The sequence below is a fragment of the Diadema antillarum genome, unplaced genomic scaffold (assembly GCF_040938485.1).
Source record: "Diadema antillarum isolate AM-2024a unplaced genomic scaffold, OU_Dant_1.0 seq00000781_RagTag, whole genome shotgun sequence".
Lineage (NCBI taxonomy): Eukaryota > Metazoa > Echinodermata > Echinoidea > Diadematoida > Diadematidae > Diadema > Diadema antillarum.
Window position 1 is genome coordinate 60,093 of NW_027271669.1, and position 27,845 is coordinate 87,937.

Genomic DNA, 27,845 nt, shown 5'->3' on the forward strand with positions numbered 1-27,845 from the left:
AATTTCCTAAGATTCCGCCCTTACATAAAGTTCCCGTCTAAGCACCACTTACATTCCGAAAAATCAATATTTCCTTCATGTATAATTATATAGGCCTACAAGGAAAATATCCCATTTTAATCAACGCTTTCCTCTCTCAGTTCCCCGATCCATTTTTTTTTTTGGGGGGGGGGATAATTTTCCGAATATTCCATCAAATATGCGTATGATAAACGAGATATCTCAATTTCAACTTTAAAAAGGCAATAAGCTCCCTCGTACGGGAAGGGTGGAGATAGCACTCTCCCATGCTTTCTCCCAGTATGCCCCACCCTGAAGTGCATCTTACAAGTATAGACTATATGGCAACACTTTGAGTTCTCCAAATATTTAGGCCTATATGCCCCAAAACGTTTAACTGCAATCAGAGTATACAGAATCTTCCTCATTGTAGGAGGGGGGATGGCCCTGCATGGCTTATCCCCTCCCACATCCTCCTGCTGTGTCTCCTTCCACAGACTTGTACTTCTCTATTGACCAATTTCCAGATATTCCAATAGAAAAGTGCCCAAGTTGAATTTCAGTTCTAAAAATTAATGAAAAAAAAAGGAAAAAAAAAGCTCCCTCTAATATGGGAGGGGTATCTTGTCACCCTCCCATTTATTGGTCCCCTCTGTGTTATAGACTAGACTTTGGGGAGACTTTGGGGAATGACAATTTCCGAATTTCCCACAAAAAAAAAGTGTTTCAGATCGCTTTATTTCAATTTTTAAAGCGCAAAAGCTCCGTCGAATAGAGGGAGGGGAAATCCCTCCCACGTCCTCACCTAAGCTCTACTTCACTAGACTTTGTACATACACAGAGATGTACACTCGGAATAAGAGCTATACTCCGTGATTTTGCTATTACACTTCCCTGAAAAAAGAAAGTCCGAATCATTACCATTACCCCCTTTTTTTTGGGGGGGGGGGAGAGCTAGAAAAAATTCCAAGTATACTGCACCAAAAGTTTGCACCAAATCGCTGAATTTCAGGTCTGAAAATGTAAAATCACCTTCGTGTTGGAGGAGAAATATCCCTTCATACTATGTACACCCTCGTGTGCAGGTCTTTTCTGTTTGATTGCTTAACCGACAGCGTTCATGAAATTTATTGTAAGAATTAATGCAAGAAGTTTATCTGAATGCTACCACTTTATAGGCAAATTGTTCAATAATAATCCACATCAAATATCCTGCTACCTTAAACAAGTAGGGCCGTTTCAAGTCGATAAAACACGCAAGAACATGCATCTTGTAAAAAAGTTCTCACCGTGCCCACACTGAAAAACGTTCCGCGGCCCCTGCATTTATGTTAGTATGCCATGAAGGTCTACAACCTCAGAAAAAAAGACATTACATTTTGAATACATACTGCGGCTTATATTCATCTATTATAGTGACGTTCCTGAAAAGCAAAGAGAGAGCGGTGAAAAGAATCGCTCTAAACTGCTTTTGAAGTTTTCGCTCTCAAAATTCTGTGGGAAACGTACCTATCGTATGCTACTGATAACAAAGTTTTATTAAAGTTAATTTGTTCAGGCATTGTGCTTCCTACCATGTATTCTCAATAAACTATCATTACATTAATAATATTCACAAGTGTAGATCCTTCTGAGATAGCTATAAGAGAACGAGTATTTACTGGTCAAGATCTAAAGTAGATCTCCGATTTAGGCAACTTTGCCGAGGAACGGACGGGGTATATGTCCACAGCTGTGGGTATATTGTCTACAGCAAACAGTGCTCGGATGTACACCTGTGGCTCGGATGAATGATGGTGCAGGTGCAGCTTGCTCATGACTTTTTCAACGTGGTTTCTTATGCGCTATGGCTATGAATGCGACCAGTTGTTGCGCAAAATCGGCAGGCTTACGCAAGAAAAGGCCTGTATGTCGTGTCGTGCGGAGCAGAGTCAAGCGAGAAGAATGATCCATGATCAGGCTTTAAATTAGATCGAAGAAATCTGGCAACGAACTCCTTTGGTAACACGTACAAAAATGGTGAGTATCAGTAATGATAGTAACCATGGTGGTTTACTGAAAATGTTGAATTCTCTCCAAAATATAAAATAATTGATAGATTGAAAGTGGTGTTCGAAGGCATTGGCATTATCTAAGTCCCACTCGTTGAATATCGTGTTGGGTTTAACTTTACGATTCAGAGAACAATTTTAATTGCAGTTGAGTTGCTATAAAACTGGCAGGAATACCTATTTCCTAATCATGTCTTTTAAATTATTGACATTCCAATTATTTTCTGTGTAACTATAAAATTTCATATTAAGAATGATAATGACATTCATTCATTCAAGCGTATGGCATCGTGGGCATGCATAGCACAACTTTACTCAGTAACCGCACGTCCCACCACACCAGCGACCCCAACCCGTATGACCGAGTCGGGGTCGCAATGCATGCAGCCCTTAGGCTATAGTATGGCTATCGATGTACCACCTGATATGGCTTAGTATTTTGGTGACCAGAGACCAAAATACAGGATTTTTACATGGAAATTCGTAGCCATACGGTTAGATAAGATGCAATCAGAGGCGCGGAAATCGATTTACAATATGATCATCTGGGGTGGTATTCTGAACACTGTTTTATCTCTGTTGTAACTTCTGTTGTAACTACTGTTGTAAGTCCGTGAGTTACAACACCGCTAAAACAGTTGTTAATTGGTATTCTGAAAACTGTTTTAGCGGTGTTGTAAGTCATGAAAGCCACGCCCATCGCAATAATCATATCCAATAGGAAATATTGTTAGAAGTAGCATCTAAGACATTTCAACCAATAAGATTGCTCCCTTGGGCAAATGCGCCTTGCTTAACTCTGCGCGTTTTAACAAGCGCTCATTCTCTGGCGTGCGCACAAATAGGACAATGGTATGCGCAGGTAAAGAGAGCCAGAGATAAAATAAAGTTACAACAGAAGCTTGATCATTATGTCTTCTTACCGGTTTTGACGTATAGTTGGTGCAGTGGGGGATTCGCAAAGCTATCTCAGATTGAGTCTTTTTATTTGAGATGTTGTTGAAAAAATAAAAAGATATCTGGCGTTCATAAGAGGAACCCAAATTTCATGGTTTATGGGGAACTAGACGCTTCTAAACTAAGTTAAGCCCTTGCAATGCCATGTTATTATTATCATTATTATTGTTGTTGTTGTTGTTGTCACTATCTTCACAAGATATCTCTTGGCGATCATTATCACGTAAAGTTCCATCATGGAACCTTAGACTTCTAATACTTTTCTCAGGATTCGCGCCATCCCCAGCAATAAATATTTTTAAAACACCCAAAGGTACTGATAATGAATTCTTATTGGTGAAGATAGTGAAATCATATTAAAAAATATTTTATATTTCGAAGGATATTTTTGAAATGAATAGTGCTTAAAACAAGTTACTGCCGACAGTGCCGGTGACCTTTCTGTTCATGTGTTTGTGTTTTTATTATATGTGCATAATTATGCTACGCGTATGTACTTGCAATGTTACCGTTACCAAATTTTGTATTGTGGAATGAGTTAACATTTTGTCAAACTGCTATATCATTTGCCTTTCTGTACTTACATTGTTTTTATTTTTTGTGTATCTTTTTTATTTTGAACTCGCATACCACAATATTGAGTTGATGAATAATCTCACCATCTAACATAAGCTAAAACGAAAGTTACAACGGGGTTATAACACCTTCCACCCTGTTTTATCTCAGAAGCATAAATTTGCACGGGGCATGACTTACAACAGAAGATAAAACAGTTTTCAGAATACCGTGTAATCTAATGGGTGTTCAGGTTTGCGCCCACTGTTACGCGCGTGCGCATACCCTAAGACAATGGTATGCGCAGGCAAAGAGTGCGCAAGATAAAACACAAGTTACAACAGAAGTTACAACAGAAGTTACAACAGAGATAAAACGGTGTTCAGAATACCGATTTGTTACAACAGACTTACAACAGAGATAAAACAGTCTCAGAATACCACCCCAGTTTTATAAGAGCCCAGTGAAAGATTTTATCAGAGGTTTTAGTCCTGCACTTTGTATCATTGTACAACTTACACAGTGCATGCGCAAACAGCCTTGCTGTCGATTGGGTATGGATAAAACGTAGCACATATCATAATACACAATGTATGGGTGTGGAAAAAAAAAATCAGGACGGCTACATGTAGCTGAGAACCTGTAAATGAATATTCATTCGTGCATGCGCAGATCATTTTACTTATGTGATATGTTCAAAATGGCGAATGAACCGCATCTCATGGAGATGATCTCAAAGATGATGACGATTAATCTTGTTTTTGGAGGTAATGGTGAGGGATATAGTCACTAGAATATTCAACAATATGGTATTACAACATGTGGCTTTCGTTGCGAATCCAAGTGTCGTTTTGAACGATGAGTTGTTTACAGAATTGCAGTGCACTCGATTACTTCACTATTAAACTGCATACAATTGGTTAGGGTGCTGTTACTGCAGTGCCCCGCGCCGGGGTTAGGCACAACTCTAGTTCTACTAGGGCTAGAAATCTGGTTAGTTAAACGTCTGTTCGACTGATTGGTTGCTTTAGCAAATTTGACCACAATGGCTCAATGCAGTCCAACATTTGACATGCCTCCTAATATAGAAATTTATGTATTTTTGTGCATGGTCAAATCATGGCACAGCTCAGGAGGTCAAACCTTGGTTCGGGTGCCCATAATACACTTGTTTCAAATTCAACTGGTACTGTAAGAGTGAATATTTTCGCCCGAGTAATTTTTCACGCTTGGCGGGGTAAGATGTATTTCTTGTGTTTTTGATGCCATGGAATTAGGACATTAATTATTGTAACATGTGGCATGCAAAAATATTTGTTTGCTTTCATTTTCGCGCTAGCTTCTGCTTTGCTCACTTTTACAGTACTTTACATTTTAATCTTTAACCGAGATTCTGAATGAATGCTGCTGTCACACAGCAGTCGGGCTTCCAGTTCTTGGCTTCTTGCTCTTGTGGTCTAGACTCATCCTTTCTATTACTTTCATTACCTCCGCCAAGGGAGGAGGTTATGTTTTCGTTACCATTGGTTTGTGCGTTCGTTAGTTAGTTAGGTAGTTAGTTAGTTTGTCTGTGTGCAAAATAATTCAAAAAGTAGTTAACGGATTGGGATGAAACTTGCAGGAAATATTGAGAATGACACAAGTAACAAACGATTAACTTGTGGTAGTGATCCGAGAATTTTGGGGGAATTAATGAAGGATTTTTGCTATTTTGGCAGGTAGGGTCAATGAACTTGGGAGTTCAGGCTGCGCGTATTTGAGGTTTGCATGCGCGCACTAAAGTGCGTGCTCTAGTTTCTGCTAGGGCGAGGCACGCCATGCAGCTGAGGGTTTATGACGTAACAAAGGCTATATTGGGAAATCAGGTGACTTTCAGCACACAATGCGTGGAAATCACTGATATCTCCATTGGAAGAACAAGATCAGTGGTCGAAATGAGCTGCATGCTTGGCGGAGGTCTGCGCTCTCAGAGTGCTTTTCTATTTTCTTTTGGTGTTATTTTCTGACAGTTTCTCTGGCTCTCTTCAATGCTGTCAGCATTTTCGTCTACGTGTATTATAATGTGGAGCTGAAATGTTGGTTTCTCCATGCTTGGTCCAGTCTCCATTTGAAAGTGATCACTAAGGGGGCATTGACCACATTCTCTGGCAGAAAATTCAATTCATTTATTATTCGTTTGCTGGAGGTTTTTTGCCTGTGCTTGGTCTTGCATATGTTTCTGGTGAGCTTCAGTATACCCCCTTGTATTGGAAGTAGCATATTCAAAGAAGGCATTACTTGGGCTTCTGTCCAGGCTGTGGATGATCTTATATACCTGGATCATGTCACCTCGTCTCCTTCGATATTCAAGGGAAGGAAGGCTGGGAGTCTGCAGTCTTTCTATGTGTGGCATGGTCTGGATGTCAAGAGGTCATTTTGATGCCTCACCAATTCATTACCAACAGATTGATTACATTATCTAGAGCTTCAGGTTTCAAACTTTTTTGGTGTGAGATGATGAGAAACCTCTTAAGTACAACCTGAAATATGAAAGAGCGTAATTCTAAGAGAAATTTACAGTTTAAGTGATGAAAATTGGGCTTGAAATGGCTGAGATAGCCGAACATTGCAATCTTAATAAAATGTGGGACCCACCTTTCATTAGGATCATTTTGTTTTACTTTGTTTCTTGATATCTCAGCCATTAGAAAACTGATTTTCATCAAATAAACTTTGTAGTCCTCTTTGAATTATATGCTTTTTGACATTTCAAAAGTAGATCCTAAGTGCAATGTATCTCGCAAAAAGTTTAAAAGCTGAATCCTCATGTCAACCAATACTACACCATCCCTTTAAGGTGAGAAAAGGTGCACCAGTGCAGAAGGCAGAGTCAGTGTTCACAACTCATGCATGAATTGATTTGAGAAAGTTAATTAATAGTTTCCCCCAGCAGCTGGCCTTGAAATACTTCAATAAAGTGTTTGATGTCAATATGTTGTTGTCTATGAGTTCCCACTTTGTAGAGATTTATCATCAGAACCACATTAGGCACATAGAACTTGTTAGAAGATGTTGGTAATGCTTTGCATACATCTCCTCTATTTCCACTAGGCATCATCGCTGATTGTAGCTGGACTTGGGCTTGCAGCCGCAGCATATCTAGGTAATAACACCTGGCCTGGACCCTTGTGTACCTCATTAGTCTATTGTTTGTCTCATTGATATACATGTATACTTAATTACTGCTCGAAGGCATTGTGTAATAAGAGGACTCCATTGTATGCCTAAGTTTTTCCACTGTAATTACATTCTTTTTCACTTCGGCAATAGGCAGTTGAGGAATGTTTATGATTTTTACTGATAAACAGAATAAATGATCATCTTTGTTCAAATAAAGTGGCATTGAAGTAAAAACAATCAGGTAGTAGACTTTCATCTACTGTGATATAAAAAGCTGAGGACTAAAGGTGATTGCCTTTCTATTCTGAAGAAAGCATTTGTACCACAGTTACATGTCTTACCTCTCAATTCAGTCCACTGTAGTAGTATGTAAAGAAGCAAAGAGTGATCAGGTGATGATACTGAGCTAATGCAAGATGCGTCATGCTTGGAACGAGAATTTTGATTGAAATATTATTATGATATGGCATTGCAGGAAGGCTAGCTCTGCAGACTGGGAAAATTGTTCAACAGAATGCCAGCAAGATGCCAAAGTTTGTAAGTACAGATGCAAACAACAAAAGTTTGCCCTATACTTCATTACCTTTACTATGTGGCAAAGGCTTCGTGTGTGGACCGTCATCTGTATGAACATGTATTCATTGGAATAAGTCTCATTTCAAATATGCATGTTCTCAGGCCTGAGCATAAGAAGATTTTGTTGTTGTTGTTGTTCATGGATTTGCTTGTAAAGCAAAAGAAATGAATGTTCACCGATGGATGTTATCTGTTATTAATGAAAGCAGTAGATTATTATGGCAGTTGATTTACAATAAAACCTCCAACATTTCCTCTTTCTCTTTTGTCATTACAATAGAGAATGAATTTCCATTGTATCAACATGTTTGCATGTTGTAGTGCATCAGTATGCAAAAGTGGGTCACACATTTTCTCCTGATATCTAGAATTCCTGAGTTTTTAATGTATATTCCAAAAATTTTGAAAAAAAAAAATGTGAATGCACTTCTGATCTGTAAAAGCCAGATATAGACTGACACGAAAAGAAAAGAAAAAGCAACAACAACAACCACCCAAGGTCAACACAATGGTCTACATTTTTGTTTCAACTACTGAACCATGTTTAATCCTGACAAAATGAAATGATTTTTGAATTTACACACACTGAACTAGTTTAATATTGTATTATTAATTAATTATCATGATATACCTATGTCTTTTTGTTCCTTTGTCCAGAATTTCAACACATACTACAAGGGAGGATTTGAACCAAAAATGTCCAAAAGGGAAGCCAGTCTTATCCTTGGTGTGAGGTGAGTGTCCTTGTATACATGTAACATGCTATAACCAAAGATTCTGAAAGTCAAGAGTGGTCAATTTTCTGAAAAATTATATGACATTATTCCCTTACTCTTTTGCTTTAATTTCATACATAGTGCAACTCATAAAAATACTTGGTTGAAGCGATATTGATGATTTTATGAGACAATGTTTAGTGGTCTAGGAAATCACAGTTTGAAAAAAAAAAAACGCTTTCAAAGTTTTCTTTCCTCTGCAATTGTGATCAAGGGGAGGCAAGACAGTTTTCACCTCTTGACAGTACAGTAGAAGGTATGCTCCTAGCGACATCCACAATGTTCATTCAAACTTAGCGCCAGCGGTCTGCACACAACCAATCAGTGACCAGGATGCCACACACTAACGAAGATGATCACTCCCAAGTTGCTAGGGCGGAGTCCATCTTGGGCGTTGAATCCAAATCTTTGGACACATTCTTGTTCTGTTAAAAATCAAAAAATCATGGCCCAGAAAAACACTAATTTCTTGCCTTTCCTTCGTTCATTTAGCTTCAAAATTTCAGCAGAAAATAAACGAGATATTAGATTGCAACATTATGCAAACACCCCTCAAAAAAAAACAAAAAACAAACAAACATTAAACAGAAATTTGATGGTTTTGACCAATTTTGATGATCAGACTTAAAACTAGATTTTCTCGGCTCAGCCGTCAGGAGCTTTTGGATCCTTTTGTTGTGGCAGGTCACATATGTACTTCTCTGTTTCATAACCAATCAAGAGACTATTGGGTAAATCTATTTTAAAATGAAGAGAATATGTTTGAGGTTTACTGTGTAGTTAGTCCTGATTAAAGACCGAAAACAAAAAGAAATTAAGGAAGTGAAAAGAAAAGTCGGAGAGGGAGAGAAGAGTATTCCACAAAAATTCAATATTCATGAAAATTACACATTCCATCAACTTGACTGTGACATATAGGGTAGCAATTATTCCCCCTGCTTTCTGAAAGCGGTTAGTCAAGTGCTCTTTCATTATGCAAGAAAAGTGATTTTTTTTTTTAATTTTCTTTATATTGTTGTCAATGCATAGGCCTACATCATAACCTCTAGTAGTCCTCTCTACCAGCGGTTCCAACACTAAAACTATAAAAATTAATAGCTGTTGCAATAATTGTCTGATTTCCCTCAAGCTTTCACTAATTTGTTCTACTAATGTTGCTGCTTTCACTCGATACACATTGCTCTTAAGGTTTGGATTCCCTTGAAGATTCTTATCAGCTATGAATTCAAGCTGATAGTGAGTGGATGTCTAGATTGCTGAATTACCACACATGCTGGTAAACCTTAGTAGATATGAAAAAAAAATGCAGTTTTGCAGATAAGAAGAGTTTGTTCTCTGAGGTTGCTCTCCAAGTTTTTCATGACTGAAGAAGGCATCTACTTCTAAAATATCATTTCTCACCATGAATTATGTGACATGAAACACTTATAGTGTGATATCTTAATATCAAAGATCTAGATGTATGAGTGTGAATGAAACCTGCTTGTTTACTCATATTGAATGGGAGCTACTGCATTTATTTGAATCATGTGTTTATTCTTCAGCGCATCTGCGAACAAGAGCCGGGTTCGTGAGGCACATAGACGGATAATGCTTCTAAATCACCCAGATAAAGGTAAGACACAAAAGTTAAGGGAATGATATAGTTTTGGTGGAGATGGGGATTCAGGTTTTAACTTTTCGTGACCTAAATATTACTGTAAAACGAGAAATTTTCGCGTGCATTATAATTTCGCGAGCGCCAAAATTCGTGAAATTAAAATGCAGGCGAAAGTTTTTGTCTACACTACATGCATTGAACACCAGTGGCAATTCGCGAAAATTTCATGCCGCGAAAAAGGCTGTCAGCTCCAATTCGTGAAAATTTCATGCCGCGAATATATCATGTTTTACAGTAACCACTTTGTTGCTGGATATCTCAGCCCTTTCAGAGCCAATTTTCATCCAATAAACTTTCAATTCCTCTTTGAAATGTATGATTTTCATATAAGTGGTTTCTAATTATCTCACAAAAAGTTCAAACCTGAATCCACATCTCAACAAGAACTATACCATTCCATTAAGTGTGTGTGTGTGTTGGGGGGGGGGGGGGGTAGGAGGGGGGGGGGGGAAGGAGGAGGAACTCAACAGGTTGTTTGATCTAAAAAGCTGGCAAACTCTAAAATGTCAAATTTCTTCTTTGTGGAACTGTTATATGCTCCAGTCAAATTATGGAACCAAGCAAACCAATCCATGAGACCAACCTGAAAGAGTAAACACCCTTCCATTGCTCTTTGCTGTTTGGAATGTGTAATTTTTTATATAGGAAGTATAAGTGAAGTTTCGTCAAACAGGACTTATTGAGGTTGAGCAGTCTCTCTTCTCCCATTCACTAGTCTTTCAACTTTTTTTTAGTAAGTCTTCTGTTTAAAAAAAAATCAACTCACAAACACTTTTGATATTGAAATAAAGGCAGGCATTTCGTTATATTCTATAGACAGTGATGTGCTGTGATTGTACATGTTTGGCTCAATCTGTCTTTCTGTTTCCAGAACATTTGTATTTTTCAGCTAGAAAGGGAGAATATGATCAGTAGAATTACACTTCAGTGAAGTCAGTACTGCATAAAGTTCTGAAACTGGGGAGCTGATAAACGTAGCCATTAAAGTGACCTGAATAGTCATCAATTCATGCACTGGTGCTTAAGTGGGTATCTCACCGGGCTTGAAACTAGTTTGCGACTCCAGATTTTGCTACTTGCAGAGACGTCTCCGCGGCGTCTCCGAGACGTGTTTTGAAAATTACACAGTCTCCGAGGAGTCGCAAGAAATTTAAACATGTTTGATTTTTCGCGAAGTCTCCGCGACGTCTCCGAGACGTCTCCATAAGTTGCAGAGACATCACGGAAACTAATCATATCCGGGACTGCTGAGATGACTCCGCGATGTCTCTGAGACGTCTCAGAGACATTGCCGAGACCTGCTGGAGACCAGAAAAACTGGTGAGAGGTCGCGGAGACATCTCCGCTACTCTATTTGACGCTGTTTGACGTACTTTAGAAACCACGTGACCCATCTGCGTATAGAATCTAATCTCTAAGTGCAGAATGCAGTCTTTCAGTAGACCCACACATTGGAATCTTTATTTTAATGCTACTCCTTTCTCTTTTTGTCCTGCATTTTTCTACCTCCCAGGTGGTTCTCCATACATTGCTGCAAAAATCAACGAAGCCAAAGACTACATGGAGAGCCAAGGAAAGAAGTTATGAAGCTCACCGCCATTCCTTGCTGTTGGCACCAAAGATCCTACACACTACGTAAGATGGCCAACTCTCCCAATTTTACACGGCCACTGGTGAAATGGAAGTGGCTGTTGCCCGCAAGCATTGAGCGTGTATAGATCAAACAAGTATTAGCCTTTTGCAAAGGCAGCTTGCAATAATTTGCGGACGTGTACAGTCACAGCGAGTGTAGCGACCTGTGAGCAGAGTTGAGCGAGCTATGTTCGAGTCTACCGTCCTCTGTAACCAGGGAAGTGAGACAAAAACTAGCTGGGCACCGTCTTTTAGAAATCGAAATAATGATAAACCTGCTGATGTTTTGGTGTAGCTATTGATGCACTTTAATGCACTGCACCAATTCTTAGGTTTACTCATGATTCTTTACAGAAAATTCCTTTCTTCTTGTCTTATAGCCTGTCTTGGTCCTACACAAACATATCGGGGAAAGTACGTACAGCTCACCTGGAAACTTTCCCCGCTCATCGCTAGTTGGCGCACTCCTTACAAATCCTATAATTCCAAGCGGCAGCGTTTCACTTTTCGACTGAGAGTTGACCATCTTATAGTGTGTAGGATCTTTGGTGGCACAAATTTACTTTGAAATGGGATTGGACTCTTGAAGAATTTGATATCAGAGAAACTCAGAGATTATTTATGAAGATCTTCCAGCTTTATACTCCTGACAGACGGAAGGAGATCCTGATGGAGTGGAATTTCTCCAGAAGCTTGATAAAGTGTTGGAATGATGAGCTGAAATGGTTTCAACAAGTGGACTACATGCGTGATTATGGCAGTGGTGTATATCACTTGTTTCCTCATTTGGAAATGGTTACACTCTGCATTTCTTGAAGTGTTAAGGGAAATGAAATTCGCATGCATTATTTGTTTACAATGACTTGTGTTTTTTAAATGTTTGTTTGCATTTGAGATGAAATCTGCTCTCTGAGAGAACGTGTGTTCTGATAAACAGGTTCATGTAACCCCAAAAGGACAAAAAAGCAACAACAACCCTGTAACAAGTGCCTCTGCACTCTTTCTTTCTTGGTAAAATTATGCGGTGCTTTTGGACACATTATTGTTTAAACTATGTGCACCGCTTAAAGAAATCAGCTAAGATAGTAACCAGATGTCAACCCACTTTGGTATGGCTACTTTTATATGGATTTAATAACTTTTTTGTTTTATGTTTACATGTCGGCAAAAGACCTCTCGATGACATCCCTATGTGCTTTGAGCACTCTCTGATAAACTAAATTGTATCAAATTGTGTAAACATGAAATCTGTCAGTGACTGAAAATTAGTGACTTTTTTCTCTTCAGGCCTGTTTTGGCCCCTGAAATCTTCCAACATTAAATTTTGACGGACTGAAAAAGAAATGTAGTGGCCCCAAATTAAAGAAAATCTGATAATTTATTTTAAATTTTAGATGTCCGATCAGGCCACCTGGCCACTGCCACGTTGAGCCCTGGAGTAACTCTAAATTTTCATAAAATGTCAGGGGTGGTATTCTGAGGTCGTAATTAAGTCTGTAATTAACTTCGTGATTAAGTCGTGAAGTTAATTACCCCTTAATCATGGGCAAAATCGGTATTCTGAGGACGTAATTAAGGTATGATTAAGTCCCCTGTAATTATCTTAGGTCCCTCCCATCTAACTGTTATTCCATCCAATCAGACGCGTTGTTAGAAGCCAAAATGATGATTACACGCGCAAATATGCCCTCAATGCGCGCTCCTCCACGCCCCCTTTAATTACAACCCAAGAGCTCCGTGCGCACACTCCGGTATTTGATTACAACCCCTCACCTATGCACGCGAAGATCTCAACCTCTTTGCTCACATAAAATGACAAAATTCCTCGAAGATCGGCTGTATTTCTGTTTTTTCTCTGAATTCTACGGATACCACGATAACAACATTCACTCGCTCCTCGGTTACCGAAGACGGTAAGCATCGTTGTGGCAGAGAAAACACGATGTATTGCGTGATATCGGAGTAGTTAATGACACTCTTTGGTATCATTAAGTTTTCCATTAACTTTCATACTTAATTACACCCTCAGAATACCGATTCGTAATTAACTCTGTGATTAAGTCCTCTCAGAGGTGCACGCGCATTGATACGCGCAAACGCGTAAGTCCTTCCCGCCAAAACGCTTGTTGCTATGGTAGTTAATATACCCCCTACTTAATCATGCTCTCAGAATACCAATTCGGTAATTAAGTGCTAATCAGACACTTAATTAGCTCTCAGAATACGGCCCCAGATTTTTCAGAGATAAAAACAAGACATGATGTTGATCCACAGCATTTGCATAGCACCATATATCTGTTGCAGAAACATTCAAAGGCGCAAACTCCTCCAAAAGAGTTAGCAATTGAATGCCTGGTGAAAAATGTTGCAGAATGCTCACATTGTGTAAATTTTTGTAGACATTCTCATGTCTTGGTTCTTCACATCTGAAGTCTGATTTTTGTCATTTTTGCAATCATTTCAAAGAAACTTCAGACAGGTATACACTTGTTCGGTTGTTTGTTTGTTTATTTGTTTGTTCGTTTTTGTTTTTGTTTTTTTTTTCAGCCAGTATTAAGTGATATATTATGCTTCGGATGACATTTGAGAGCTTATAAAGTTGTCACCCAAAGTGCAAAGTATGAATTACTTGAAATTTACCCCTTTTTTGTCTTTAGATGGTATCAGGTAGAATTCATCCACATGATCACTTAAATTCGGTACACTGTACTCTGTTCTTTTATTAGTTTCGTAGTGTTCATGTAGCTAATTGCCTCCATTACCTTGGTGATTTTTCAGTGAGCACTGCAACTTTGGAACCAAAATGGAACATAATCATCTGGGATTTTTCAAACAGCTAGTAGGCTGTCAATTCAATGACTGCAATGTTTGTCTGGTAATGTTACTAGAAACATTTGCATGCAACACAACGCTTACACTTTTGACTATGAAATCCACAAAAGCTTGATTGTTTATCATTCTGCCAACGAAGGTAATAAATAAGACAGGTGCCTTCCAATTCTTATGTTTTTAGAGTGCTATATTGTCGAGAAATGAATGATATGACATCTGCACTGTGTTTTAATGTACACTGTATTTATAATTTCTCATTGTGTTAGAGACCTTATTCTCTTCAAACCAGGAAACTTGTGGAAATGAAACATATTTGAAATAAATGAGAAGAGAAAAAAAAGAATGCACAAATTTCCATCTTATCTCTTGTCACTGAACTCAGAAATATTTTGATCTTTAGCTATCAATGCATGTTTTTTATACGATAAAAATTGTGAGGGCATGACTGTCACATTATCAGTTCGCTTATCTGAATATTCATTGGGACTGGTCAAAAAATGTTTTCTGAAAAAATATGAAATTTTAAAATGACATATTTCGATTTTTGCATTTTTGGAAATCTCTTTAGGAAATTTTTCTTTCTTTTCCAATTACAGTGGACTCCCGTTATAACGAAGTCCTCGGGACCGGCAGTTTTCTTTCGTTATATCGGAATTTTGTTATCCTAAACCGAACAAATAAACAGTAGAAATACATAGAGTGGATGACATTGCAGCACAAATTTTTGTGTAAATGTGTATCAAATTAATTACTAAAGGCCGTGTCACACCGTTCCGGGCAAGCTACGCGGGCTTGTGGCGAGGAGGTAGTTTCCAGCACGTAGAAGATTTTCAGCGGGCGAACAAGAATGTTTGCTATTTCCATTCATGCCTTGTCATACCGTATCTGGGGAAGTTTTGCGGCTTTCACTCCCCTGAGCTCTCCGCGGTTGATCCGCACCTGACAGTATCTAGCGCGTATCTCGGCTGTAGTTGCCCGGAGGTGCTCACGCAAGTCCGATTTAACCGCAGCCAAGTTTTGAGCATGACCAAAACTTCTTCCGGGTGAGTCACGGGAATGCCCGGAGAGGTCCACGCAGAACGCCAGTAGGAGGCCCTTATCGGCAGCACTTCCCAGTCAACTCCCACGCAGGTACTTCGCAGTCCCGTATGCAGCCAAGATAATGAAATTCTGTGGGATTTCAGCCATTCCATCAGAGGAATTTCTTCACTGAGTTGTCAGCCCCATGCGGCTGGTACAAAGGTCACACAGTATACTCGCAAGTATAATTTAAGCAGAACGCGTCCAGCAAGTAAGACACATGCGCTGACTCGCTCAAATCATTTCCCGCCCTCAGGAATGTCCGGTATGCTAGAAAATCCCTACACGCAACAAGCCCGAGTAGCTTGCCCGGAAAGGTGTGACAGGGCCTAAACATGGTTGCGGGTAAAAAAATATGCTTGCGCACCTCCGGGCGACTACGGTTGAGATACGTGCTAGGTACTGTCATGTGCGGATCATCTACGGGGGCCTCCGGGTAGTCAAAATTGTTTTTTGCAAGTCGCACGCAAGGCTTGCCAGGAAAGGTGTGCCTTAAGAGTTTTAAACAGTATGAATGAATGCATTCTTATGTCTAAATGAATAATTGTATAAAAATCTCGAAGGTTATGCATGTGTGTGTGCGTGTATATCTGTTTGTGTGTATGTGTGTAATCATGCAAAAATGTAGGTGTATATCACACCACGGTCGTAATCATTCTCCTGAATTATAATTCAGGAGAATGATTATGTACTAGGTATGTATATGTATATATATATATATATATATATATATATATATATACATACATAATATGATTGTATACACATTATGTTTTATAAATTAATTTTTTTTTTTCTCGGTGGATTTCCTCCTTACCTGCCAATCAAAGAAAAACGGGTGCGTCTTGTCTGCACTTTTTCTGTGTACATGTTCAGCAGTTATTCAGCGATATTAACTGTATACTGAACCAACCACGTAGAGTGGTTGAACCTAGAGACGAGCCGAGATCGACATCACTAGCACTTCGACCATTTTTGACATACTACTTACTAGTACTCGACGTACGAATCGGTTTTATTCGCACGTTCTAAACATGGCAGATGTGTCGGCGTCGAATTTATGCAACAGCGCCCCTTGGAATCACATTTCCGTCCTCCTGCCACTGAGGACAGTGGATTTCCCACTTTTGAACCTTAATACATGATGTAGTTCGAAAACTATACATCAGATAACACTGTCGTTGATATGAGCAACAGCTGAATAGTGTACAATTTAGTTGGAGGTAATTTGAATATGAGAGCTTGAATCAGTTTCGTTAAATCCATGATCAATTCTAAGATTAAGTTCCAGATTTTGGTCAAAATCAATTTGAACCCTCTGTACAAACTTGAACTTTACACAAGAACCAATGATGTGTATGTGAGTGTGTGCTTACAATGACCCTGAACAATAGACATGAATACCACGAATACCATCTTTTCAGAGCTCTGCAGCTGACTAGGTTTCTGGACTCTTGCTCCAAGGCACATGGATGCTTTTTGATAATTTATGATGGGTTGCCAGGGGCACTGCTGGTCCATGGGCCAGGCCAGATATTGGTACCATCTGAGGTGGCAAAACCTTTTTGGTGTCAATTTGTTTGTCGGGCATAGATATGCTTATCAAGCTATGATAGCATTTCCAAATGAGTAGTTTAGTCATAATAAATGAATTTTTAACCAATTTGGTCTCGTTGTTATATCCCTATACTTCTGAATCGAAACTAACCGCTATACAAAGAAGAGCACTGTCTTCTATATGTTCCATAGAGCTGTAAAATGCAGGTCTATGGTATGTTCACAGGTGTTCTGTTGTAAACGCGGTGCGCTTAGTCTTTATTCAAGGCAGCGAAGGGAATATCCAAAGGTTATGATGTCCACAGCGCTTAGTCTTTATTCAAGACGGCGAAGGGAATATCCAAAGCGTACGATACAGTGTATATCCTTTAATCTAAAAACAACAGAAGCAACAAAAGCAATTCCTCTTGAATTTTACCGTATTTTTCAATTATTTATCATTTTCCGGCGAAAAACGCTACGGTGAAAACGCTGATACCACGCCAATGTCGCTTTATTTACCTCCAACAATATAAGATAATGTAAAAACAATGTACCGGTACACTACGATACATTATAATGAATAATATTGTAAATGAACAGAGTGATTTTTGTTTAAAACTGATGTATTTGTTGATAGGGTAGTATAAAAACAGTAAAGATAATCCCTTTTATGAGGAACTTTAGATATGATAACGGTACATTGGTCTAGATAAAGACTAAGCGCACCGCGTGACAGCTGTGGACATCATAACCCTTTGGATATTCCCTTCGCTGCCTTGAATAAAGACTAAGCGCACCGCGTTTACAACAGAACACCAGTCCTGTGGACATACGGAAGACAGTGTTCTTCTTTGTATAGCGGTTAGTTTCGATTCAGAAGTATAGGAATATAAAAACAAGACCAAATTGGTTAAAAAATAATTTATTATGACTAAGCTACTCATTTGGAAATGCTATCATAGCTTGGTAAGCATATCTATGCCCGACAAACAAACTGACACCAAAAAGGTTGTGGCCACCTCAGGTGGTACCAGCAACCCATTTTTCGGGTCTTGGCCCATGGACTATGCTAGTCTGAATTCATGGCAAACAAAATTGTAAAGAGTAAAATGCACGCGCGTGAAAAAACAAACAAGCAAACAAACACATGTTTCCAAGTGCTTGTATACACATCATTTCAGGATGAATAATGACTAGCTGTGATAATTACTGTTTGAACTTGTATGTGATACGTGGAGCTTGATATTGAACCTAAAATATGATTATTATGTGCAATTGCATATTACGACACACACACACACATATGTATGTATATATATATATATATATATACATATATATATATATATATATATATATATATATATATATATATATATATATATAGATAGATATACATATGTTTATTTATTCATATGTTAGACATGCATTATATACAATTATTATATAAACTTCGCAGAAGTTGATATCACATATAAAAGCCGACAAATCTCATGCGTCGACAGTCAAAAAGTCTCGGGCCCTGTTTTACAAAAAGATATAATCGACTATAAATGTCCTTACCACACAGGCTGCCATAGACTTACAATCGAAATCAACTACATAATCAGTTATAAATCTTCATAAAACAGGGTCTCAATTTGTCTTTTGTATTATGTACTCTCTAAAAAAAATCGAGTGAAAATATTCACTCTTAAAGGAGTGAATACAAAAAAGAGTGAAATTAGAGTGAAATTGGAGTGAATTTTGAGTGAAAATGTTCATTTTCACTTATTTTGGAGTGACCTCAGGGATCACTCGAAGATTTTGGAGTGATCCCTGCCGTCACTCTAAAACGAGTGAAAATGAACATTTTCACTCAAAATTCACTCCAATTTCACTCTTTTTTGTATTCACTCCTTTAAGAGTGAATATTTTCACTCATTTTTTTCAGAGAGTAGGCCTATATGTGTATATCTATATAGTTATTATTACATGTATATTTTTCTAAGTGAGATTCTTCGTGAAGATCGACGTTTACATAATTATCGCCTTGATTTTTCAGTCCCAACTTGAGAAATAATGTTTCATTTCGTTCAATCGTAAGTCGACAGGTGCACACACTAAGGGACCGTTAATGAGCAGTAGCAGTAACAGTAACTAACTGTACATTCATGGCAACAGACATTGAGAGTCATGGGATTCGGTCTGCTTATTTTCATTTATCTCTCCTCATAATGCTGATATTGGCAGACCAAGCTTCGTACCTGTAACTTCAGCAAGTTTTGCACATCACCATAGGCGCATAAGCATTATTGAGTACCGGCGGCGGGTCTTTCCTTACAGACACAAATTATTTTGCTGTGATTTCAGCAAAACTATGTAATCCTTTGGACATACTGTTCAAGTGCAAAGAACTAATTGTGGAGCTAGCCTTTTTGCAAAGGCAGCTCGCTATAATTTCACACACGCACGCAGAGTGCAATGGACTCGCACGCACAGCGCGCGACCGGCGAGCTGCCGCTGCGAGAGTTTAACAACTTCTTCCAGAATAAGGGCAGATGTCGTATTTTGAGAATTGATATTATCTGCTGGCTACATGTGCTTTCTTTTGCAAAACTTTGTTGACATTAACATGGTGATCATCAGCAGTTAATATCAATTCTCAAGATATGACATCTGCCCTTATTCTCGAAGAAGTTGTTGAACTTGACAAAAGTAGGATTTGTGTAGGTGTGTCTAAGTGGTGTGCGTGTTTGCGTCTTTGTGTTTCTGCACAAGTCTATAATATACTGCTCCGTTGGTCCTTGACTTGAATAAATGAGATATGAGTGGTTGCACTCATTCAATGGCTTTGTGTTTACTCCTTGGTTTGATCAACAACCTCTCTGTGCGTTTCTGCTTCCAAAAGTCCTATTCTTGGTACATAATGTGCATTGTTTATCATTATTGCATAGTCATCAGGCATTATCAGTCACGCGCAACATAGAACTGGCCTACATTATGGTATAGTAAAGTTGCAACCAAATACACGTGTACATTGTACATGTAATGTCCCTCACCCGTAAGCTACGCGGGCTTGTTGCATGTAGGGATTTTCCAGCACGCAGGGTGATTTCATGCGGGCAGACAAGGTTTTGGGCTAGTTTCGCTTGCGTCTTATACCTGCTGGACGCGTGCTACTTACGTTCTACTTACGTTCTAGTTACGGACGGCGTAAGTTCACTGCGAAGTACCCGAATTTTACCTGCGTGGGAGTTGCCAGCGAGGTGCGTCCTACTACGAGCCTCCTACTGGTGTTCTGCATGGACCTCTTCGAGCAATCCCCGCGACTCACCCGAAACAGGTTTTGACCATGCTCAAGGGTCTGACACAACTTTCCGGGCAAGCCTTGCGTGTGATTTGCGGATTAGAATGAGAAAAATGTGGGTTTCTTTTAATCAATCAGTATCCCCCTAAAATTCACACACTAAAGACACGCACTCTATGAAACATAAATTATTAATCAGAGTTGTGGTCATGTGTAAGTTAAAGAACCGAGATGTTTCCTAGAATTACTTGATATTAATGATAAAGGGGGAAAATTGTATCGTGATCTGGGAATGCCCATCATCTAAGACGTAGCGCATATATTTTTCAGACCCAACTTCTGAATTGCAAACAAATATTATTGGATTTCAGTTGGGGTAATTAGAGAATACTCTGCACTTTTCAAATAGAAAAACATATTCATGTCCTCCTTGTCCTTCATCTGAAAGTAATTCGAATAAGATTATTGGGTAAGCCGTATGTCTCGTCAAGACACTGAACTTTTTAAAGTTTCGATGCCCTCATTAACACTACAACATATCGTCACGCGTCACGCATGAACAACGATGTACAGAAGCTATGAAGATAATTTAACTTAGTTATATACAGTGGCGTATCTAGGGAGGGGGGGGGGGCAAGGGGGGCACGTGCCCCGGGCGCCACTCCTTGGGGGCGCCAAAAACGAAAAAAAAACCGAAAAAAAAAACGAAGAAGAAGAAGAAAAAAAAAGGAAAAAAGGGGAAGAAAAGGAAGAAGAAGAAAAAGAAGAGGAAGAAAAAAAGAGGGAAAAAAACCCTCGCCCGGACGGGGGGGGGGGGGGGGGGCAGAAAACCAAGTCAAACAAGATAAAAACAACACATGAAGATGATGCGGACAAAATGACAATGTATATTGTGTTCACACATGTCATTTTATATTTAGCAGGCAAAATGTCACACGGAGCAGCGGCTGCAATTTCTTTCGTTCTGAAGCGATCGCCGATTTGATCAAAGGAGGGCGGCAACGGTTTCGAACATGGGGGGGGGGGCGCGCAAAAAATCAAACAAGATAAGAACAAAACGTAATGATGACGCGGAAATATACAAATTTCGGCTCGCTCGCTCGTACTAATTTAGAGTATTTTTTCAAGTCCACTGTTTGTTGGTATAAATCGTTATCTAAGTAAAGGCCGTCACCATTATCGTGATTAGAATTGTAAGATTTAGTAAGCAAAAAAATATGACAAGAATTCCATGTTTTATAAGCTGAAATACAATATCTTCGGCTCGCTCGCTGCGCTCGCTCGCCGAAGTTTATCAAAAAAAGCAAGAAAGATAAGAACAAAATGTGATAATGACGCGGAAATAAACAAATTTCGGCTCACTCGCGCGTACTAAGATGGAGTATTTTTTTCAAGTCCTCAGTTTGTTCGTATAAATCGTTATCTATAAAGCTGTCACTATATCTTGATTAGAATTGTAAGATTTAATAAACAAAAAAAATGACAAGAATTGGATGTTTTGAAAGCTGAAATACAAAACTTTTCGGCTCGCTCGCTGCGCTCGCTCGCCGAAATTTATCAAAAAAAGAAGAAGATAAGAACATTACGTGATTATGACGAGGAAATATACAAATTTCGGCTCACTCGCGCATAGTAATTTAGAGTATTTCTTCAACTCCTCAGTTTGTTGGTATAAATCGTTAGGTTATCTATTAGGCCGTCACTATATCTTGATTAGAATTGTAAGATTTAATAAGCAAAAAAATGACAAGAATTCCATGTTTTGTAAGCTGAAATACAAAAATTTTCGGCTCGCTCGCTGCGCTCGCTCGCCAAAATTTGTCACAAAAAAAGTTAAGAACAAAACGTGATGATGACGCGGATATATGCAAATTTCGGCTCACTCGCGCGTACTAAGTTGGAGTATCTTAGTTTGTTGGTATAAATCGTTATCTATAAGGCCGTCACTATATCTTGATTAGAATTGTAAGATTTAGTAAGCAAAAAATGACAAGAATTCCATGTTTTGTAAGCTGAAACACAAAAATTTGCGGCTCGCTCGCTGCGCTCGCTCGCCAAAACTTATCACGATTTATTACATTTAAATAACTCTCAAAAAGACCCCTTTTAAGTGCTTGAAAAAGCATCCAAAAGCATAAAGTCCCTACCAGGATGGGGTTGGGGTTGAACACTTTTTCAGAAATTAGGGGCGTAGATTTCCGCGCTTGCCCCGGGCGCCGTTTTCCCTAGATACGCCACTGGTTATATATATATATATATATTTTTAATTTTTGTTGTAGCGTACTGGAAAAGCACTCGACTTACCTCCTTCCGAAAAAAAACCCCGGAATTATATCAACCTTATATTATGTCAACATATCTCAGTATAAAGACAAGGAAACGTGTAATTTTTATGACAAAGTAGATTTTCGTTCTTAATTTTTCTGTATATTTCTTTATTTCTATATCGTTGTCCATGCAGGAGGCGGCTCCGGAATAATAAAAAGTGTATATATATATATATGCTTAAGTTGTGCTTAATCTAAGAAAAAAAGAATTGAAAGGTCCACTAAAAAGCAAGCTTGTATGTTGTGAACCATTAAAAAAAAAGGACAAACTTTTAAATTACTTATTTACAAACACTTATCACAGATATAATTTACGACAGAACGGAACAAAACAGGAGAAAAAAACAAAAACATGACACGACTTGACAGAATAGATGGAAAGAATGAAAGGAGAGAAAGGAAAAAAAAAAAGAGAATGCCTACACGTTGAACAAGGGAAATGGAACAGGGGGATTGAGGATGGGCTTCAGAAAGCTGGTACTCTCTGAAAATATGAAAATATGAAAAAGCAGAGCTTCTAAATGGATGGTCCTGCTTACCTCGGACTTCAATGATGCGTTCTATGTATTTGCCGCACTCAATCTTTATTCGGGTTTATAACATTCAAAATATATGTAATCACAAGAAAGCACTGAAAAATAACAAATGAACAAAGTCCCGTAAATCCATACTGGTTCATGATGCAATAACAACCTTTACTGGTCACCTAACATGTCATAGCAGTCCACAAACTCAAGTTCAAACTTCATCATTACCAAATTAAAGTTATTCAATAATTAGCATAATTAAAATACCTGTACGTTAACACAGCCCTGTTTTTTATAGTTTATCCGAGTTCGAATTTATTTATTCATAAGAACAACATATATAAAAGAAAATTTGAATACACAATGGTGATTTAACACTACACTTTTGCGTTAACATCAACATTCATACATACCACACGTTATCATAACAGTCTGAACAATCTAAGAAACGTATCAAATACACAATGAATTAATGTGAATTAAGTTTAATCTAAAACTTTCTTTAAAAAAAAAGAGTTTCATTGAACAGACAGTTGATGGTAATAATAATAATACATGTACACAATGAGGTTGCTAAAAGAACCAAGAGATAGCAAAAGTGCTAGTAGGTGCTGGACCTTCAACACGTTTAGAACTAATAAATATGTACCAAAATGCTTCTGATATAACGATATCGATTTGTAGTACCTTGTCTAAACAAATTTGTTGTGTTTTGCTAGTTTTCTTCGGAAAGATTTCTTGGTACAGTGTATTAATTTTCCTTAAGTCGTTTGGCAGAGCGTTCCACAATCTAACTCCTAAGAAAGTGAAAGTTGACCACACATAGTTTTACACTTTGGTTGAATAAAGTAAGCCTTCATTAATTTTTGCTCCTTAATTGTTGAATAAGAATAATATTGAATATTTTGCCAATATTCCACCAGATCATGTGATCATGATTCCACCAGATCATTCAAATAAAACCTTTGAATTGAAGTGAATCATGTGACATATTCCCCTTGGACAAATCAAATGTAAATGTATAGATGGAAAGTTTATGTAATTCAAATTTAATATGTCCATAACTCCCAGTTTTTGGAACAGGGAAACGGAAGGTGTTCTGAATGGACTGAAGTTGATTATCATTTTGTCACAGGAGTTTTATCTTTACCGACAGCCAATTAAACTGTTAGCGCCAATCAGTATCAAGTCGTGTTAGTTTCTCACAACAATAGAACACTGTGAAAACATTAGTGTTAGATTTAACACCACGGGTGTTAAATCTAACACCGATCAAACTTCAATGAAGGACCACACCCACAGGTGTTAGAAATGCACTGTGATGGTGTTGAAAAGTGTTCACCTGACACTTCGTGGTGTTAATTTGACATTGTACCTGGTGTTATTTTGACACTGTACTGGTGTTAATTCAAAAATGACACCACATAGTGTTGATTTGATATTTGTTGGTGTTAATATCAATGGTTTAACACCCGTCCAGCTTCAGTAAGAGACCACACCAGCTGGTGTTACTTTGGTGTAAATTTATTTTCACATTTTTTTCAAAAATCTAGTATTTTAATGTAAAATTCTTGATCGTCTTGTTTAAATTAAAAATCAACAAGAAGTGCAGTTACTAAGAAACTCTTCAAAAAACAGTTTAAAATTTTGGAAATGACACCCGGGGGTGTTAATTTAACACCATAAATGAGCACCGAAAATTTAACACCAGCTCGGTGTTCACTATTTAACACCGGACTTTTTGCAGTGAAGCATTATAAAAATTTTGTGCTTTGACAGTTTACACCTGTTCATAGTAAACTTAGTAATTTCAACACAATGATATGTACAATACACGCACAACATCCACTTAAAGAATAACCCGCCCTTTTCATTATTATCAAGATACTCGTAAACCATAAAGGAACCGTTCACACCCTTGACTGTATTGTAAACTATTTTGTTCCGGGAAAACTCGTTAATATTGATGTATCTTTAAAAACTATAACGGTTGAGAATGACAAAGGCGTTAAGTTGCCAGTAAACCCATAGTGTTCAAGACAACTTAACACCCTTCTCATTCTCAACAGACGCATTGAATTCTTCCGTTTGTGAAAGAGAGAGAGAGAGAGAGGGAAAGAGAGAGAGAGAGAGAGAGAGAAAGAAAGAAAGAAAGAAAGAAAATAAAGAAAGCAGGCAAAAAGGGAATGCCCCCTATTCAGACCGGTAAACAGCTTTACCGAATGTGGACGGAATGGTGGTGCGGGGGGGGGGGGGGGGGGGTGATATTCAGTTTGCATTTTTTTTTTTTTTTTTTTTTTTTTGGGGGGGGGGAGTTCTAAATTCAGTTTGCAAGAGAAAAAACTGCGCTACCTTTATAACGGCGATCATGCGATGTTCCACAAAATTTTCTCCACCTAACAATGCTCAAGCTTTTGTGTAAATAACTGAAAGCATCTACTGTAATTGTGCTTTCAAGCAAAACTCTGCGCTCCACAGTAAGACGCAATGTGCCACAGAAGTCCGGCTTATACCAGTTTACTCTAGTCATTGGCCTGTGAAAAACACCATTTTCATTCTCCACTTACGCATGAGCAGACAAAAAAAAAGTCATTTGCACCAACAGGCATGCTGGTTTGCAAATTCACCTAGATAAGCATCTGCGATGTGATACGTATTCATCTGATCCTTATAAATAGTGCTTTCCAGCACATCCACGCGACAGGCATCGGTAGTTATATTGAAAGAAAAAAAAAAGATCTAAGTACATTCAGGGGAAAACAATCAGTGTGCTTCTACAGAACCCCAAATTCCGGGTCTATCGGTGTCTATCCGACTCAGAAGAGCCTGTGGAAACGCACTGGTCAGTATCGGATTTTTCAGATTTCGATACCCACAAAACATTCAATTATCGCAACTGTCTCATGAGGTGCATTTCTTTTCGGGTAAATTAGTTGTTTGCCGTTTCAACGCTGTGGAAACATGCCGGGTTCAATAATCCGATACAACTGTTGTGAGGTCAATGTATGACCCGGAAGTATTATCTGAAGTCAATCACCATACAGTTAGTCGAGGGCGCAAGGGATTTTTTGCTTCAAAGTCTTCCAAGAACACCAAATTTGGCACTCATGTGTAGCCCAAACCATACTATTTCGATTTTTGGCGGGCGCCAAGAAGGGCACCCTCTGGGGCGGCCATATTGACAAAATCTAATATGGCCATCATATCACTTTAAAGGTAAATAACAGTTAAAAAATCCCTTAAAGGGTAACAAATCAGTTTGAGAGCTTTTCAGGGTCAAGAAAGCCGATTCTTAAGTTATATATATATATTTTTTTTTTATTTTTTTTTTTTGTGTGTGATCTCAGATCAACTTTGTCTCACAAAGTCACCCTAAATGTCATTTAGGGGTTAACCCATTATATTTGTAAAGGGAATAAAAAAAAAATGGCTTGCCTACAGCGACTGCAGGTGGTAGCAGGGAAGGCAACCCTGGAAAAAGCATTGCGGTTGCTGAGGGCTGAAAAGGGCTTTTTGCTGGTGTAAAAAACAGTATTTTCCATTAAACTGTTAACCCTGCAGTAACAGTAATGTTGGCATCTCTGTTACAGGTGTTATCAGAAGTGTTTAGTTCAGATTTTTCTGAAAGCATTACTCTTTATCACGAGAGCTTCATGACTTTGAAAGGATGTAGACTCCATCTTAGCTCCCCCTTCTCTTCTGGAAAGGGCGAGTATACAGTATGAGCTACAATGTATAGCTGCCCCACGAGTTACATACAATATGTCTGCTTTTCATATTAAAGACAACGAAGGCATATACAGTAATTATTACCAACACCTTTCTAAGAGTATAATTCAGACTGCGATAACAAAATGATTATATTAGAAATAAAAATATATTGCTACCTATTACGTTCTAGCTTGAGCTGTCGGGGGGGGGGGGGGGGGGGTAACTCATTTATGTCGACATTACTCCTGTAAAAGAACAAAAATAAAGAGCGAAATAAAGAAAGTTTACCATGCACATCCAAATATTAAGCATAATAATACCAGTTAGACAAGGTTCCTGACATTGCGAAAACCTACCCGATGACTAGGCTGATTTTGCAATAACCAAAGCATGCAAACCGTAGTCCAAGCATTTCAGGGCCGGAGAAGTGGGGAAGGGCGGGGGGAGGGGGGTGGATGGGGAACCGGAAAACGGGGAAAAAAAAATAAAAAATCGACCATTAATGACCCTTGCCTAAATCTACAGGCCCCGGATTCCTCCCCCTCCCCTCCCCCACGCTCAGAAAACACACACACACACACACACACACACGCACCCTCTCACACACACACACACACAAACACACACACAAACACACACACACACACACACACACACACAAACACACACACACATTCCGCCGCCCCTGTTTAAGTGTATACTCTTCAGGAAAATTGAACTTGGAATTGTGAAGTGCACGTCACCATGTAAAGAAATAAATACACAAATACACAATGAATTAATGATTAAGTATAATCTAAAACTTTCTTTAAAAAGAGCTTCATTGAACATAGTTGATGGTAATAATGATACATGTACACAATGAGGTTGCTAAAAGAACCAAGAGATAGCAAAAGTGCTAGTAGGTGCTGGACCTTCAACACGTTTAGAACTAATAAATATGTACCAAAATGCATCTGATATAACGATATCGATTTGTAGTACCTTGTCTAAACAAATTTGTTGTGTTTTGCTAGTTTTCTTCGGAAAGATTTCTTGGTACAGTGTATTAATTTTCCTTAAGTCGTTTGGCAGAGCGTTCCACAATCTAACTCCTAAGAAAGTGAAAGTTGACCACACATAGTTTTACACTTTGGTTGAATAAAGTAAGCCTTCATTAATTTTTGCTCCTTAA

At 38.5% G+C, this 27,845-nt stretch overlaps 1 protein-coding gene across 1 annotated transcript; it reads left to right on the top strand.

The window, feature by feature from the left end:
* Positions 1 to 1,917: 1,917 nt before the first annotated feature.
* On the top strand, positions 1,918 to 11,494 carry LOC139739060 (mitochondrial import inner membrane translocase subunit TIM14-like). The gene is made up of 6 exons (XM_071649673.1): positions 1,918 to 2,019; positions 6,654 to 6,705; positions 7,198 to 7,259; positions 7,956 to 8,032; positions 9,619 to 9,689; positions 11,248 to 11,494. The coding sequence occupies exons 1-6, from the start codon at positions 2,017 to 2,019 to the stop codon at positions 11,319 to 11,321; spliced, it is 339 nt and encodes a 112-aa protein (XP_071505774.1). The 5' UTR covers positions 1,918 to 2,016; the 3' UTR covers positions 11,322 to 11,494.
* The last annotated feature ends 16,351 nt before the right edge of the window (positions 11,495 to 27,845 follow it).